The sequence below is a fragment of the Rhinopithecus roxellana genome, chromosome 9 (genome assembly GCF_007565055.1).
Source record: "Rhinopithecus roxellana isolate Shanxi Qingling chromosome 9, ASM756505v1, whole genome shotgun sequence".
NCBI lineage: Eukaryota > Metazoa > Chordata > Mammalia > Primates > Cercopithecidae > Rhinopithecus > Rhinopithecus roxellana.
This window is the reverse complement of record NC_044557.1, coordinates 142,877,896-142,894,030: the sequence shown is the minus strand read 5'-3', so window position 1 is coordinate 142,894,030 and position 16,135 is coordinate 142,877,896. Positions and strand designations below refer to the sequence as shown.

Genomic DNA, 16,135 nt, shown 5'->3' with positions numbered 1-16,135 from the left:
CTGGTGCTTGCTGATAAAGTGTGCCTGGAGAAGAGTTGCTAGGGACAGTTAACTCCTTCTAATCCTGTGGTGGTTGAAGGGAGTATGAGACTCTGCAGTTGCTTGTTATACCAGCTGGTTGTCGAGGAGCCCTGGCTGCTTTCTCAGTGACCTTGAAGCATAAGGCCAGTGCTTCCTTGGTAGAGCAGTGGGAAAAGGGAACTTGTAAATGAGGTAGAATAAGTGACAAGATAGAGCAGTTCTGCTTAGAAATGCATTTATTTTTGCTACAATGGTTTTTGTCATTTAGTGATAGAAGTTTACAACTTATTTTTTAGATTCAGGTTTTTGAAACCATAACACCTTTGAGATCATTGAAATACTATATCACTTATTATATTAAAGTATAAAATGGGTGGTTTGGGCATATTCAGAGTTGTTTAGTCGTTACCACTGTCTTAAGGATTCCTTCATCACCCCAAAAGAAAAAAATGCCCATTAGCAGTACTACTTTTTTTTTATTGATAATGCTTTCTTTATTTTGTAATGATTATAATAGCATGTTTCCCCTTCAGAGTGTCCTGGTTTAGACAGTAAATGGTTATTCTGCTTAGTGCAAGCCAACTTAAAGAACTATGGGATAGAGCAAGGGCAGATAAACTCCCATCCATGGGCCCAGTTCTGCCCAGCCTGGAATGGCTCTTAGGTTTTTTAAGGTGACAAAACAACAACAGCAAAGCACCATCTGTGACAGGGGCCACACGTGGCCTGCAAGTCTACGATATTTATGATTTGGTCCATTATGGAAAAATTCTGACCGCCCTTGGTTTAGCATCTGTGGTAAGTGTGTTCGAAGGCCATTTAAGCACATTTTATCATGAGCATGTCTTGCTTCCAAGTTAAGATAAAGATTTGGAAATTAATGTATCCTCATCAGTTTCAGTGTTACAAATACATGAGAACCATCTATAGCTGACCACAGGCTGTAGTCTTTAAGCCCTATCTAGGGCCAAGTTTTCAACGTGTTGCCTGTGGAGCTTTCTTCCTTCAGTAGGTTTGTGAGATCAAAATTATTGTACACTAATTACTATAACATTATTTTTCTTTTTCACTGCGTTGATATCGTATGGTACAAAAACAGCAGTGGGGGTCTTAGCAGAATCTCAGGCAGTGGCACCAGACTCTTCCAGTCATTGTATTCTCCACTGTCATGTGCTCAAAATGAAAATAAAGGCCAGTTTCACCTTTAAAAACAACCCTTAATGAAACCAGTACAGTTTGTTTATTTCATTTCAACGCTTGAGTTCATGTCTTTTTAATTTTGTGTGTGATGAAATGGGATTAAAGCGCGTCTGTTCCTGATAGTCTCCAGGAAAAACATTCATCTGTCATTTAAGTTGAGATTAAAAAATAGTCACTTTTTTAATTGAATGTCATTTTACCTTGAGAGAATGACAAACTATGGTTATTGGCAAACATCTTCTTGAAAATGGAATAAGTCTATTACACTAAGGAAAACGGCTGATAACATTTGTAGCAAATGATTACATTTGAGCTTTCGAACAAATGTTATAATTTTGGAAAACTTGTATCTGCCACCAAAGGTTTGGCAACTTCCCAGTACTTAGACTTTTCATTAATCGTGACATTAGTGAATGTGATTTTTTTTTTAAGGTTATATAATGAAATGTGTCAACACATGTTTTGCAAATAACCAATGTGTATGTTATAAAATCATGTGTTGGTTAAAAGATCCATTCAAAGTATAAGATAGATTTTAATATAAGAGTACAAAAAGTTAGTTGACACAAATTTAGATTCCATATTGCAAGTAAGAATATCCTTTAAGAAACTACCACTTACCTCATTTTGGTGTTATATCAAAAAAGAATATCCACAGTTATCTGAAAAGGATATTAACATATTTCTTTTTTTTAACGAAAGATGAGTGAGGGCAGATTTTCTCAATGTGCTCTAACCAAAATAATATATTGTTACTGGTTCCCATTAAAGAAATTTGTGTTTTAAAAAAAAACAGGGAAACACTGTGATTTGTGTCACTAAATTTTATGTTCTTTTGGAAAACATAGTTGTATCTTTATAATATTTGTTATATATAACAGATTTATTTTTAAGTGAGTTAAAAATGTTTCTGTTTTCATTACTACTATGGTAAATATCAGTAGGTATAGCCCACATTAGTGGAAGCTCTATGGAATCTTTCTAAGAATGTAAAGGTCTAGAGACCAAAAAGTTTGAGAACTGCTTGCCTAAGATTTAGGCAATCTTTTCTTTAGTTCTTAAAAATATGATAACTGAAACTACTTCTATGAATATTTAAACATAAAATGATCTCATCTAAGATCGTGTAGCCAAACTAAAAGAAACTATCAATATTTCATCAGATATTTTCCTTTTTGCCATATAAGAAATATCTATTATTTTCTCTCTTTATCAATTATCGTAGCAATGCTGGGGTGAAAACAACACAGCTAGAAGCTCATTCCGAAATGGGGAGCACTGAAATTTTGGAAAAGGAGACCCCAGGAAATCTCAGTAATGGTACCAGCAGCAATGTGGAAGCAGCGAAAAGGTTGGCCAAACGCCTTTACCATCTGGACAGATTCAAAAGATCAGATGTTGCAAAACACCTTGGCAAGAAGTACGTTCTGACCCATTGCTGGAATGTGAATTCTCTCCTGTTTTGTGTGTGTTTTAAATAGTTTACCTTTCAATAACCAAGTCTATTCTGTTTCCTTATAGCAATGAATTTAGCAAACTAGTTGCCGAAGAATATCTGAAGTTTTTTGATTTTACAGGAATGACGCTGGATCAGTCACTCAGGTATGACTAAGCCTCACTGCTGCTCTTTATTACCTTCAAATGATTAGTTCTTAGAGGAGAAAGTAATGCCTTCTAGCTAGAATCTTATTTTTTTTCTTAAACCTCCAGCTATAGGTGGAGTATTCCTTCTCCAAAATGTTTGGGACCAGAAGTGTTGTGGATTTCGAATTTTTTCAGGTTTAGGGATGTTTGTGTTATACTTATCCAGTTGAATATCCCAAATCTGAAAATCTGAAATGCTTCAGGAGCATTTCCTTTGAGCCTTATTTCAGCAGTGAAAAGTGTTGTAGATTTTGGAGCATCTCTGACTTTGAAGTATTTTGGATTTCTGATTTTTGGGTTTGGGATGTTTAACCTGTACTTTGTGAACTTAGCTAAAATTGTATTATAGATTTTAAACACAGCAAAGAGTAAGAAAAATGTATGCATTTAATGAAATGACACATGAACTGATACTCTGCACCTAATGGGAAGCCTGAGTTCAGATGGTAAACAATTGGTAGCATAGCAAATCTGGATAAAAAATGTCATCTGTAGGAATTTTTCTGTTTTTCATTTTTTTATTGTGGTAGAATACAGATAGTATAAAACCTATCATCTTACCAATTTTCACGTATACAGTGAATGTCATTAAAAACATTCATAATGTTGTCTAGCCATCACCACCATCCATCTCCATGATTCTCTTCTTGTAAAACTGAAGCTCCATACTTGTTAAAGAAGGATTTTTTTTTCCTTCCCCTCCTTTCCTCCTGCCCCTGGCAAACACTGTTCTACTTCTCTTTTCGATGATTTTGACTACTCTAATGGAAATGGATATATACATTATTTGCCTTCTTGCAATTCATTTAACTTAGCATAATGTCTTCAAAGTTCATTCCTGTAGCATATGTCAGAATTTCTTTCCGTTCTAAGGCTGAGTAATAGCTCATTATGGGGAATATATAAATACCACTGTTAGCTTCAAGAGACACTTGGGTTGGTTCCATGCTTTTGCTATTGTGAATAATGCTGCTAGGAACATGAGTGTACAAATATTTCGTCAAGACTCTGTTTTCAATTGTTTTGAGTACGGAGTTTAGTGTTTGAATGATCAGCTTAACACACATACACACACACACACACACACACACACACACACACACACACAGAGTTTATAGACTGTAGAATTTTTTTCCTATAGCCCAATAGCCTTTTTTTTTTTTTTTTTTTTTTGAGACAGAGTCTCGCTCTGTCACCCAGGCTTGAGTGCAGTAGCACCATCTTGGCTCACTGCAACCTTCATCTAACAGGTTCAAGCAATTCTCCTGAATCAGCCTCCCAAGTAGCTGGTACTACAGGTAGGCACCACCATACCTGGCTAATTTTTTGTATTTTTAGTAGAGACAGGGTTTTGCCATATTGGCCAGGCTGGCCATGAACTCCTGACCTCAGGCAATCCACCTGCCTTGGCCTCCCAAAGTGCTAGGATTACAGGCATGAGCCACCCTGCCCAGCCCCAATAGCCTTTTAAGGTAATACTTTGGAATTAACTCTTCAGTGGAATAAAAATGAATGTCAACATAATCGGTAGAAAGTATCTGTAAAACTGTTTCCAACAATACCCTCTTTCTCTGACCTTTTCAAAGGAAGATGTTTAAAACTCACTGATTCTCACTTTTTACATTATATTGTATTGCAAGTTTCTAAGAGTAGCTGAAGATAACACCTAGTAAGCATTTAATTTTAAACACTACTTATAAAATGTCAGTGTCTGGAAGAATTCTGAGATCAGCTAGTGTAACCCTTTAATTTTACAAAGGAAGAAACTGAGGGCTGGGAGGTGAAGGGAGGATGTTTGGACTGGAGTGTAGTACTTCAGTGATTTATTGTAGGACTCTTTTCATACATCAGAGGTACTCAGGCTTTCTGACAAAAACAGTTAATAGTGGATGAAAGATCTATATTTTTGCCTTGCATTCTGATGTAGTTTATCAAAGTTAAGAAAAATTAAAGTTTTGTCAATATTTAGTTTGTTAACCTTAATTATATCTATAATAAAGAAGGCAAAATTTTCATAGAAATGAAGCTTATGGTGTGTTTCTTACAATAGTAAGATTTCTTAGACATTTTGAATTTTTTTTTTTTACTTCCTATCTTATGTTTAGGAAAACGGATCTACATTGTCAGTGGAGGGTCATCTGGATTAATCTCAAATGAACAGTGCTCTTAGTGACTCTGAGTAGATTAGTGTGTGGTTTTTGGCACACTTCCTATAACTTAAAGATATTTTTGTACATAAACTGATTTCATTATGTAAGGAATAAATTACTTATATCTCCTAATTTCCTGCTCCCATAACAAATTAATATTAAAATGTGATAATAGACAAAATTAATGGAAATCTCCTGTGTACAAAGCAATGTAAGTTATAGTGGCTTCAATAGAGATGACAATCATGTAACAAAATTACAGAACCACCCTGATGCGTGTAGAGTTTTAAAATCTAGCCTTTATGATGATGTATTGAGTCTTAAGTAGTCTTTTTTTTTTTTTTATCTGACTTTTTAAAATTGGCTACTTGACACTTGGTCATAATGAGGAAATTACCTACCTTCCCAAGGCTTTCTTGATGTATTGACCACTCTGTTATCACCCTGTCATCTTTTAAGTTGACTTTTTTTTTTTCTTTTGAGACAGAGCCTCCCTTTGTCATCCAGGCTGGAGTGCAGTGGCATAATCTTGGCTCACGGCAACCTCTGCCTCCTGGATTCGAGCGACTCCTACCTCAGCCTCCTGAGTAGCTGGGATTACAGGCACCCACCACCACGCTCAGCTAATTTTTGTATTTTTATTAGAGATGGGGTTTCGCCATGTTGGCCAGGCTGGTTTTGAACCCCTGACCTCAAGTGAATGCCTGCCTTGGCCTTCCAAAGTGTTTTTGTAGAATTTAAGTACTAATACAAATTTATCTTGAATGGCTATCTAGTAAATGATTTTTTTGCAGGCAGAGAATAACTTTATAATATCTTACTTTGTATAATTAATAAATTAGGTTTGTATAAATTGACTTTTAACTATCAAACAGTGTGATAGCATTTTCTAAAATTTCACTTCTTAAATTTCTAATTCTCTTGTAGGTATTTCTTTAAAGCATTTTCTCTCGTGGGAGAAACTCAAGAACGAGAGAGGGTTTTAATACACTTCTCCAATAGATATTTTTACTGTAACCCAGATACTATTGCTTCACAAGGTAATCTGATACAAATCCTTGAATTTCTATTTTATATCAATGGTTATTTTCCTTATTATGAAAGTTAAATTTTACTATGAGAAATTATGTAACTTCAATTAGCTCGTGATAACTACTAACACTTCTATTTACTTCATTCTAGTCTATTTAATACTTAATGTCAAATTGGAATTAGAGTTTTGTTTTTATGTGCATTTTCTTTCATTGTGAGCATTTTCTTATGTCATTAAATATTCTGTAAAAGGATAATATTTAAGGACAGTATGCTATCCTTTACTCTAAATTATTTTGTTTTCCACTTCTCTAGTATGACAGCATACTTTAAATTGTTCGTGATTTGTCACTCTAAGATGTTATGTAATTAAATGAAATTTCAGTTTTCTTACTTCTTATACATTTGGTCTCTACGTTTCTTGTTGAAAGCTCATGTATCCAGAGTTTTGGGGTTAGTTTTGGAAACATGAACAAATCTCACTGGTGGTTGCGCTGTGTCTCTAGTGCTTTTGCTTGATATTAATTAGAGTGATACCACAAACTTCTGTTGATGATTTTCATAAACTATGAATTTATGCTTATTATACTATTTTTACAAAGTAAATGACTTAATTATAAACTGTTCATTTGTGGAGCTACCTTGTTGAAGAGACATCTTTCCTTCATTTCAATTCCTGCAAAAAAGCACACTTTTCGGTGTTCGAAGTGAAGCACTTTGACCTTCAATTGGAAAATCTTTCATAAACTTACAGATTATGGAGTAAATCACTGAGACTAGATTCACAAGAAATAGTAATTACCTCTCAGCTTCAGTATTGCCGATTAACCTCGATAATGTGCTTGGTATTGGCCTAAGGTGCTTGCCTCTACCTTCTCTCCATCCCCCAGGCTGTAGTCAAAGTTAATTCATCACCTGATGAAGGCCACATTCCTATGGGTAAACTGATGCTATTTGGACCAGTTATTCATTATCTCTGTCACCGTTAGCCCTGACCAGAGAAGAAAAGAGATAAAAGCGGGCCGTTTTTATGAGAACCTTCTGCAAATCTAAGAAGATGTTACATTCTTGGATAAAAAAAGAAATACAGATTCGTGTACTTAATTGGCTGTTGATAAGGATATTTGAGAGTTGACTGCTGAGTTCTTAAAATACTTTGGAGAATTTGTTTTAAATATATGTAGAACTTGTGATAATAAAATGCTACTAGAATAAATACACTGTTAGCCATTTGGTAGCATCTACTTAGAGACACTGATAACAGAAATCACCTACTATACTAAAGAACTTATCTTTTAAAAATACCCTGCCTTTAATTTATGAGTGCAGTAATTACACCTTTCTAATTTAGCGTAAATTGGTAAGATTTTTATCACATCTGAAACTGCTATTATCTATTGTACTTGTATAGAGAATTAGTAGAGTGAGACTAAGGAGAGCAACTAATTCTAACATTTGGAAATGAGAATCTTTACTTGGAGAACATTTTTATACGACTTCAACCTAACAGAAATGTGTCTTTAGAGGATCATATTTACTTGTCTTCCATTGTAAGCAATGCTTGTCTGGATATCCTCGTACTATGTATAGATCCTTAATTATTGCTGTAGTGCAAAACCCTAGAAGCCGATTTGTTGTGTCAAAAGACACTGTTTCAGGGCTTTACATGTGTACTACCAAATTGTCCTCCAGAGAGGTAAGAACAGTTTATCAACAGTGGAGTCCAATTCTGTGCATTGACGTTCTTTCTATATGGAAATTATTTTCCATTTTTTGTTTCTTAAAACAAATAAGCCTGTACCTAGCACAGTACTGTTTTCATAGGTTCTGAATGTATCCTATTAATGATAACAAGGTGGAGTCCAGCAGTAAAAAGCGAATTCATGCTTTCTTTTCTTGTGTCTTTCTTCAGATGGAGTCCATTGCCTTACCTGTGCAATAATGCTTCTTAATACAGATCTGCATGGCCATGTAAGTATGGATTTGTGAAACTTAGATCCAAAACATGTCGGGCTTATCTCTACTTTTATGTTTGTACACGTTTATTTTCTGCCTCCCTGTTCCTCATTCTCTACATGGTTCCCATGGCAGATGAATAAAAAGAAATCTTTGAAAAAAGAAAGAATTTTTTTATTTCACATGCTAGCACAGAGTATGATTTTAAATGCATTGTCTTGGTGCCTGGAGTTGTTTTAGCAGTAATGTGTGTGTTCTGTATCTTCTTTATCCAGTAGATGGCAGACAGAGCTTTTATTTGTTTTTGTTTTTTGGTTGAGAATTGCAGTTGATAGGTAATAATGGAGAGAATATAAGTTAGATCTGAAAATGTGAATCGTGTTTTCACTACATACCATAGTGAGTCAAATAACTCAGGCTTTCTTATGGTCCTCAGTTTACCTAGTCTTTTACTAGTTGAAATAATAAAATAATCTAATCATCCTATCATCATCTACTTAAGATAGAGGATAAAGTTTTAAAATGTATAATTGTACATACACTTGAAAGTTTTGTAGAAGTGGAATTTTAGCATTTACTCGAACTCTTCATAATACTCTTCAAAATAAATGAAACTGGGACTATGAAGTAATTTTTGCTCTAAGTAAATATAGATTAATCCATATTTAACAAATTCTAATTTTATTTTGAAGAAAGTCAGATGTCCGCGTAGAGTATATTATCCCTTGATTTGCTGTAATATATCTTAAAATTTAAAAATTACATGTAAAGAATTGATATTTAGATATTCTGCTAGTCACATAATTTCCTTTTTTCAAAAATACAGTGTTACCTTTTAAGAAAGGCACCGTGGAGCTCTATGGGACCATTAAGTTGGACTAGCTGTTAAAAGAGGAGGGGATTCAGGGGAGAAAGGGTTCCACCACCAGAAAGCAAAGAGGAGATAGAGTGATAGAATCCCAATTTTAACATCATTTTAACATATCTCAAAATACTCAACTAGAAAGTTGCTTTTGCCATTTATAAGAGGTGAATTTAGAATCACTTGTAAACATACGTAGCGCATGTCCAGAGACAATACAGATGAAGAGAACATAGATCCTTTCAGGAAGCATTCTTGGGCAATAGCACTGCTAATATATCATGTGGAAATGCAGGCATTTTACAGTGTGAACACTGACGTGGGTACCACAGTGTAACATTCATACAGCTTGTTAAGGGGATTGCCAGTCAGTGGATTGTCCTGACCACTCTTTGCCTGTTACTGGCCAAGCAAGTTTTCACTGCTTCGTCTGCCTGTTTGATGACAGCAGTTGCTCTTTGCACCCTTCTTTCCCTTAACCTTTCTGGCCAAAGGAGATAATGTTGACTGTGTTTGGCCACATATAGCATTGATCCGAATCATTGATCACCAACATGAAGAATTCTCTTCACATTAGATATTTAGAGGTTCCATCAACATATAACAGTTGTATGTTTAGCATCTGTTAACTGAGAAAATGTTTAATGATGGGAGGAAAAAAATCAGTAATATTGCAATTTCTGTTTAAAGGTTGAAGATCTCTTAGAGCTTTTGTCACACTTTTGGTGATTTGTTTCTACTAAATCCTTGATTGCGTTTTTTAAAAGCTAATAGCTTTAGTAATACTTTTACATACGCGTGTATCTTACTCATAACTTGAAATGTAGCAACCAATAAGGATGTTATTTTTTACTAGATATCTCAGCATGCTTGATGGCTAGATAAGCTGTGGACACCCTGGTGTCAATAGCTAGAGGTTTATTGCTGCAAATCTAGGACATTTGCCCTTCTTTACACTTACAAGGAATTCTAAGGAGATTAGATGAAGCATCCTGCTGCTTCTTGGCAACTGGGATGGAAGAGAGTTTATATAAATTAACATTTTAATATTATCTTGAATTAGGCCAATCACAGATAATTAATTGGCAATAGTAGCAAAATTACTGACAGAAGAGGGAGAAAAATTATCAATAACAGTGAATCTGTCATATTCAGGATCATGTGTTTGGTGATGAGTAGTTCTCTGTTATAAAAATGTGTGCGATATACCTGGGATTGTCTGTTTACATTTTGTGTATTAGTTTTCTATAATGCATGCTGTTAAAGTCTGTCGAATATACAGTAGCTATCATAAGAACTAACCATGTAAATGTGTTTCTTCTATCTTTCTCCTCTGGATTCATTTTAAAAATAAATTATTCTTCTAGGTGGTAAGTTTTTAATCCATAATTCTGGATGTAGCTTCTCTTGCATCATGATTGCCTGATTTTTTTGTTGTTGTTTTAGTGTCTGTTTGACTTATTAGCATGGCCCCTATGAAATCGAATCATACAGGAGATAAAATGAATTATTTCTACTGTTCTGCTCCTTTTCACCTTCTCCTTAATGCTATGCTACCTAGAATATGACCACCCGTTACTTGATCCAGTGCCAGAATAATCTTCATGGGGAGTACACTAATAAACCATTTGTCATTGTTTCCTTACCGTTGTGTTGTGATAGCAGTACTGCAGCATGATCTCTCTAAGAAGTGCCAGGACCAGCCTGTCCTCATATGCTTTCAATAGGGGAGGGCTGACTCCCCTGTTGGGAGGTTAACTTGTTTTAGCTGCTCTTGGTGAACCTTTTTCCTTTACTCTAAGGAATGACGTACTGAAAATGCATTGATATGGGCCTTGGTTTGGCCTGCTAATTTCCTTACTAATAAAATAACGGAATGTGTACTAATATTATACTTATACTTAGCTAGTGTGACATGTTGAAATGCCTCTCTTTTTCTAATTTTCCCCTTCAACAAACATATATATATATATAGTGTGTGTGTGTGCCTCCTTTCCATACTCTGCTATTTGGTTAAGCATTAGAAGTGAATAAGGCAATGTTCATGGAAGCCACGTGTCCTCTCTGATGGTGTTGGCTAGGCTGAGCTCATTAGATTTCACTGGAATCATGGTAGCAGGTTGCTGAGGTGCTATGATGGGAAAACACTGGGGAGGTGTTTTAATTTCATGTTGGATTATATAAAACCTGTCTAATTAGGCTCGGTAAAAAACAATCTGAAGTATATATAATATTTGGGGGGAGAAATTCAGTACCTGCTTTTAAAAAAATGTGTGACTGATTGATCATTTTCCTAGCAATAGTATCTACTTGCTTTGACTTGTCTGCAAGTAGTTTATTCCCTTATAATTGTAGTGATGTGGCGAGTTTGCTATATAATTTGTTTTATTTTCAAAATGCCTCTTTATCTACAAAATACATATGTAAATTAAACTTCTGTACATACAGATACATTTCTCTTAAACTGTAGAGTTTCTTTCTTTGCTGTATTGGAAGTAAGTTTTATTGAATATTGCTTGGATTAACAAGGAAAGAGTTGAAAGTCTTTTTTCTTAAACCTTGTTTGAAATGGTATGAATAAGATGTGATATGTTAGAATAAGTTGATACTTACTGCTTGTCTGGACAGATCTTCGAATGTGTTTTATGTGTTAACACTAGCTAGCTTGCTTGTACTTCAGTCGTAGTTTAGTCAGGTTTCTACCATGCTGGCAGGATTATCACCCAGGGCTGGCGTTCTAGGGTAGTAGGAGGGTTAAATATAGAATTGCATAGCACTGAGGAGTGAGATAGATCGGAGCATAGTCAGTTGGCCAGTTTCACAACTAGAAAGTCAGAAGAGATACACAAGTCAGTGGCTGGCCAAGGTCAGGCCATTGTAAGAGGCAGTAGCCAGGGCATTATTTTAATCAAGATTTTTTGACAAAATATACCTTTTAACATCAAGGCTCGAGATTTTCAGTAGCAGTTTTATCCAGCGTCCCTCTGTTCTCCAGTATTGGCAGGAGCCAGCACACCACGTACAATTGGTATAAGAGCCTGGTTGTGGTTCTTAAAGGTGGCTCTCTTTATTGGGCTAGGCCTCCTACGTATACTTTGCCCTTGACATACTCAGAGCATGTTGAGTATCATGCCCCCCTGTGGTCTAAGTTTAACGTATGAGGCAGGACCTTACTAATGTTTTTAGTATTGGGGTTTAAGTTTGATAAGGGCTAAAACCATAGCTAGTACAACTTACTGGTAGGGAGAAGAATATAGTCAAGGAAGAAAGTATGTTTAGGTTTTGTAACAGAACAGTGTTAAAAAAATACATGTGGAGTTCACTGTGAGACAGATTGTAGGATTTCATTATTTCTTTTCCAATCTATAAAATTAATTATTGCATTGGCTTTCTAGGAGCCTAGAATATTAAATACTGGATAAATATTTGATTTATTGTCAGTAGTGGAAAATGACTATTACAAAAATTATTTTAAAAATTTAAAGCTTCACATTGTGCTATTTTATATTTTCATTGTCAAAAGCATCACAGACTTCCATGAAGTTGATGAACCTTATAGAGTTAATATCCTCAAGAACTCTCTGCATCTGTAATGATCACTATTGTAACTGGCAGCTGCCTTAAGTACATTTGCATGCTGTCCTCTCATCTTCGTGCAGGATAATATCTTCCCTGTGGATACCTCTTGTGTCTGTGCTTCTCTGTATCTGTGATGCCCCCTGCCATGAAAGCTATCATTGGCATTCTGTTTTCTCTCTGAGCTTTCCCCTGCTTAGATTCCAGCCATGGTCATAATTTCTATTGTGCCAGCACTGCCTTCTCCTTTGGAGTCCTCTCTCCTACCTCCTTGGTGCCGTGTCTGTCTTGTCTTGCCTATTTTTTCCCCCTAAATTATTATTTGCAAAGATCTTTTTATTTATAACTTTTTAAGGTCAGGGGTACATGTGCAGGATATGCAGGTTTGTTACATAGGTAAACAAATGCCAATGTGGTTTACTGCACAGATCATCCCATCACCCAGGTATTAAGCCTGGCATCCATTAGCTATTCTTCCTGGTGTTCTCACTCCTCTCACCCTCCACCCTCTGACAGGCACCAGTGTGAGCTATTCTGCCCCATGTGTCCATGTGTACTCATCATTCAGCTCCCACTTACAAGTGAGAAAACATGGTAATTGATTTTCTGTTCCTGCCTTAGTTTACTAAGGATAATGACCTCTGGCTCTGAATGGGAGAAAAAATGTGTAATTTATCCATCTGACAATGGTCTAACATCCAGCACCTACAAGGAACTTAAATGTTCTGCATAGCTTTTGCTATGCAGAAGCTCTACAGTTTAATTGGATCCCATTTGTCAATTTTTGCTTTTATTCTGATTGCTTTTGACATCTTAATCATTAAATTTTTGCCCTTGCCTGTGTCCGGAATGGTATTACTTAGATTTGCTGCTAGGGTTTTATTGGTTTTGGGTTTTACATTTAAGTCTTAAATCCATCATGTCCCTGTAAAGGACATGATCTCATTCCTTTTTGTGGCTGCATAGCATTCCATTCTGTATATGTACTACATTTTCTTTATTCAGTCATTGATGAGCATTTAGGTTAATTCCACGTATTTGCTATTGTAAAAAGTGCTGCAATTAACATTTGCATGTGCGTATCTTTATGACAGAATGATTTCTGTTCCTTTGGGTATGTGCCTAGGAATGGGATTGCTAGGTCAAATGGTATTTCTGGTTCTAGGTCTTTGAGGAATTGCCATACTGTCTTCCACAATGGTTGAACTAATTTACACTCCCACCAACACTGTAAAAGCATTCCTTTTTCTCCACCACCTCACCAGCATCTGTTGTTTTTTGACTTTTTAATAATACAGCCATTCTGACTGGTGTGAGATGGTATCTCATTGTGGTTTTGATTTGCGATATTGATCAGTGATATTGAGGTTTTTTTCATGTTTCTTGGCTGCATGTATGTCTTTTGAGAAGTGTCTCCATGTCCTTTGCCCACTTTTTAATGGGATTCTTTGTTTTTTCCTTATACATTTAAGTTCCTTGTAGGTGCTGGGTATTAGACCATTATCAGATGGACAAATTACAAAATTTTTCTCCCATTCTGTAGGCTGTTTACTCTGATACTTTCTTTTGCTATGCAGAAGCTCTACAGTTTAATTTGATCCCATTTGTCAATTTTTGCTTTTATTCCGATTGCTTTTGACATCTTAATCATGAAATTTTTGCCCTTGCCTGTGTCCAGAATGGTATTGCCTAGAGTTTCTGCTAGGGTTTTATTGCTTTTGGGTTTCACATTTAAGTCTTAAATCCATCTTGAGTCGATTTTTGTATGTGGTGTACGGAAGGGATCCAGTTTCAGTTTTCTGCCTATGGCTAGCCAGTTTTTCCAGCACCATTTATTAAATAAGGAGTCCTTTCCCCATTGCTTGTTTTTGTCAGGTTTGCTGAAGATCAGATGGTTGTAGGCACGTGGTCTTATTTCTGGGTTCTCTATTCTGTTCCGTTGGTCTGTGTGTTCATTCTTGTTCCAGTCATGTTGTTTGGGTTACTGTAGCCTTGTAGTACAGTTTGAAGTCAGATAGCATGATGCCTCCAGCTTTCTTCTTTTTGCCTAGGATTGCTTTGGCTGTCTGGATACTTCTGTGGTTCCATATGAATTTTGAAATAGTTTTTTTCTAATTCTGTGAAGAATGTCTATGGTAGTTTAATGGGAATAGCATTGAATCTATAAATGACTTTGGATAGTATGGCCATTTTCATGATATTGATTCTTCCAATCTTCTATGAGGATGGAATTTTTTTCCATTTGTGTCATCTCTGATTTTTTTGAGCAGTAGTTTGTAGCTCTCCTTGAAGAGGTCCTTCATTTCCCTTGTTAGCTGTATTCCTAGGTATGTTATTCTTTTGTTAGCAGTTATGAATGGGAGTTCATTCATGATTTGTCTGTTGGCTTGACTGTTGGTGTGTAGGAATGCTAGCAATTTTAGCACACATTGATCTTTGTACCCTGAGACTTCGCTGAGGTTGCTTATCACCTTGAGAAGCTTTCGATCTATGCTTTTACCTGACTATAGCTTCCCAGACACAGTGGCCCCAAGGCTGTCATCCCTGGAGCTTCTCAGTGGTCCTAAGAGAAGAATCAGGGCTAGATCTCACAGTTTCAGAGGGTTGCTAGTGGGGTCTGGCATTCATTTTCACCAGTATTCTTTCTGTCTCCACAACAAGGATATGGGGAATAATAGCCTGAGAACCTAACCATTAGTTGTTGAAATGTTTTTAATAATGTCATGATCTAAAAATGTTGAATTGTAAAATGAACTTTAGAATATAATTTACTATCATATTACCAAAGGTCTAGACTTTAATAGGAATCCTTATCTAAGTATGCCATAGGTTAATGTTGCACTGGTCAATTTTGTTGGATTCTATGACCTCTCAGAATGAAAGCCTTCTTTCCTTTTTTCCATCCTCTCTTCCTTCACCTGTCCCCTTTCCCTGCCACCTGTCCCCTTTCCCCGCCACCTGTCCCCTTTCCCCGCCACCTGTCCCCTTTCCCCGCCCTCTAGCCTCCCACTTTTGGTAGTTTTGCTTTTTTTAGAACAGATTTATATATGCAAAATACCTCAGGGTAGCTTTAATCAGTTGTGTCACAGGGGCTCACTGAGGGACCTCATATTATCTAACTTATACATTACTCAGTCTTCTTATCATTGTAAGCTTTTTACATTGGCACAGTTCTATTGTAGAACGTGATAAGGGAAAGCAGGTCAAATTCTAAGTCAGTTTTGCGCTTTCTTACTTCTTGCAAATTGATTGTGGAGGAAGGAGGGAGGAGGGAGGATGAGGGTGGCTGAAACCCCTGACTCTTCTTTCCAATCCTGTTGCTTACTTTAATGCCTGTCCTGCTACAGCAATCAAATTAGAAATTGTTTGGTTAGTCTTTGTAATTTGATGGTGAGTTAGGTGTGTTTATCTTCTCAAATGTTGAGGGAAGTGCTTTCTAGGAAATATCAATAGAAATCTGGTATTTCAATGTTCTCAAGTTTTTTGGTCCCAGGATAGCTTTATACTCTTAAAATGTTTGAGAACCCCCAAAATCTTTTGTTTATATATTAATATTCATCTGAAACTAAAACTGATAAGATTTTTAAATTGCATTAAATCATTAAAAACCCATTAAGTGAATAACACATTTATGAATAATAGTTATACTTTCCTATGTGAGAAATAAAGAATAGTGCTTACGATTATTGTTCAT

At 36.0% G+C, this 16,135-nt stretch overlaps 1 protein-coding gene across 2 annotated transcripts in view; it reads left to right on the top strand.

Annotated features, from left to right (window-relative positions):
• PSD3 (pleckstrin and Sec7 domain containing 3) overlaps window positions 1-16,135 on the top strand; it is a 492,789-nt gene that overhangs the window by 207,124 nt on the left and 269,530 nt on the right. For both annotated transcript variants that reach the window (XM_010363497.2, XM_030937734.1), the window contains 4 exons: window positions 2,447-2,641; window positions 2,743-2,823; window positions 5,943-6,055; window positions 7,960-8,018. In XM_010363497.2, coding sequence (XP_010361799.1) covers window positions 2,447-2,641; window positions 2,743-2,823; window positions 5,943-6,055; window positions 7,960-8,018 — 448 coding nt within the window. The remainder of the gene's footprint in view (window positions 1-2,446; window positions 2,642-2,742; window positions 2,824-5,942; window positions 6,056-7,959; window positions 8,019-16,135) is intronic.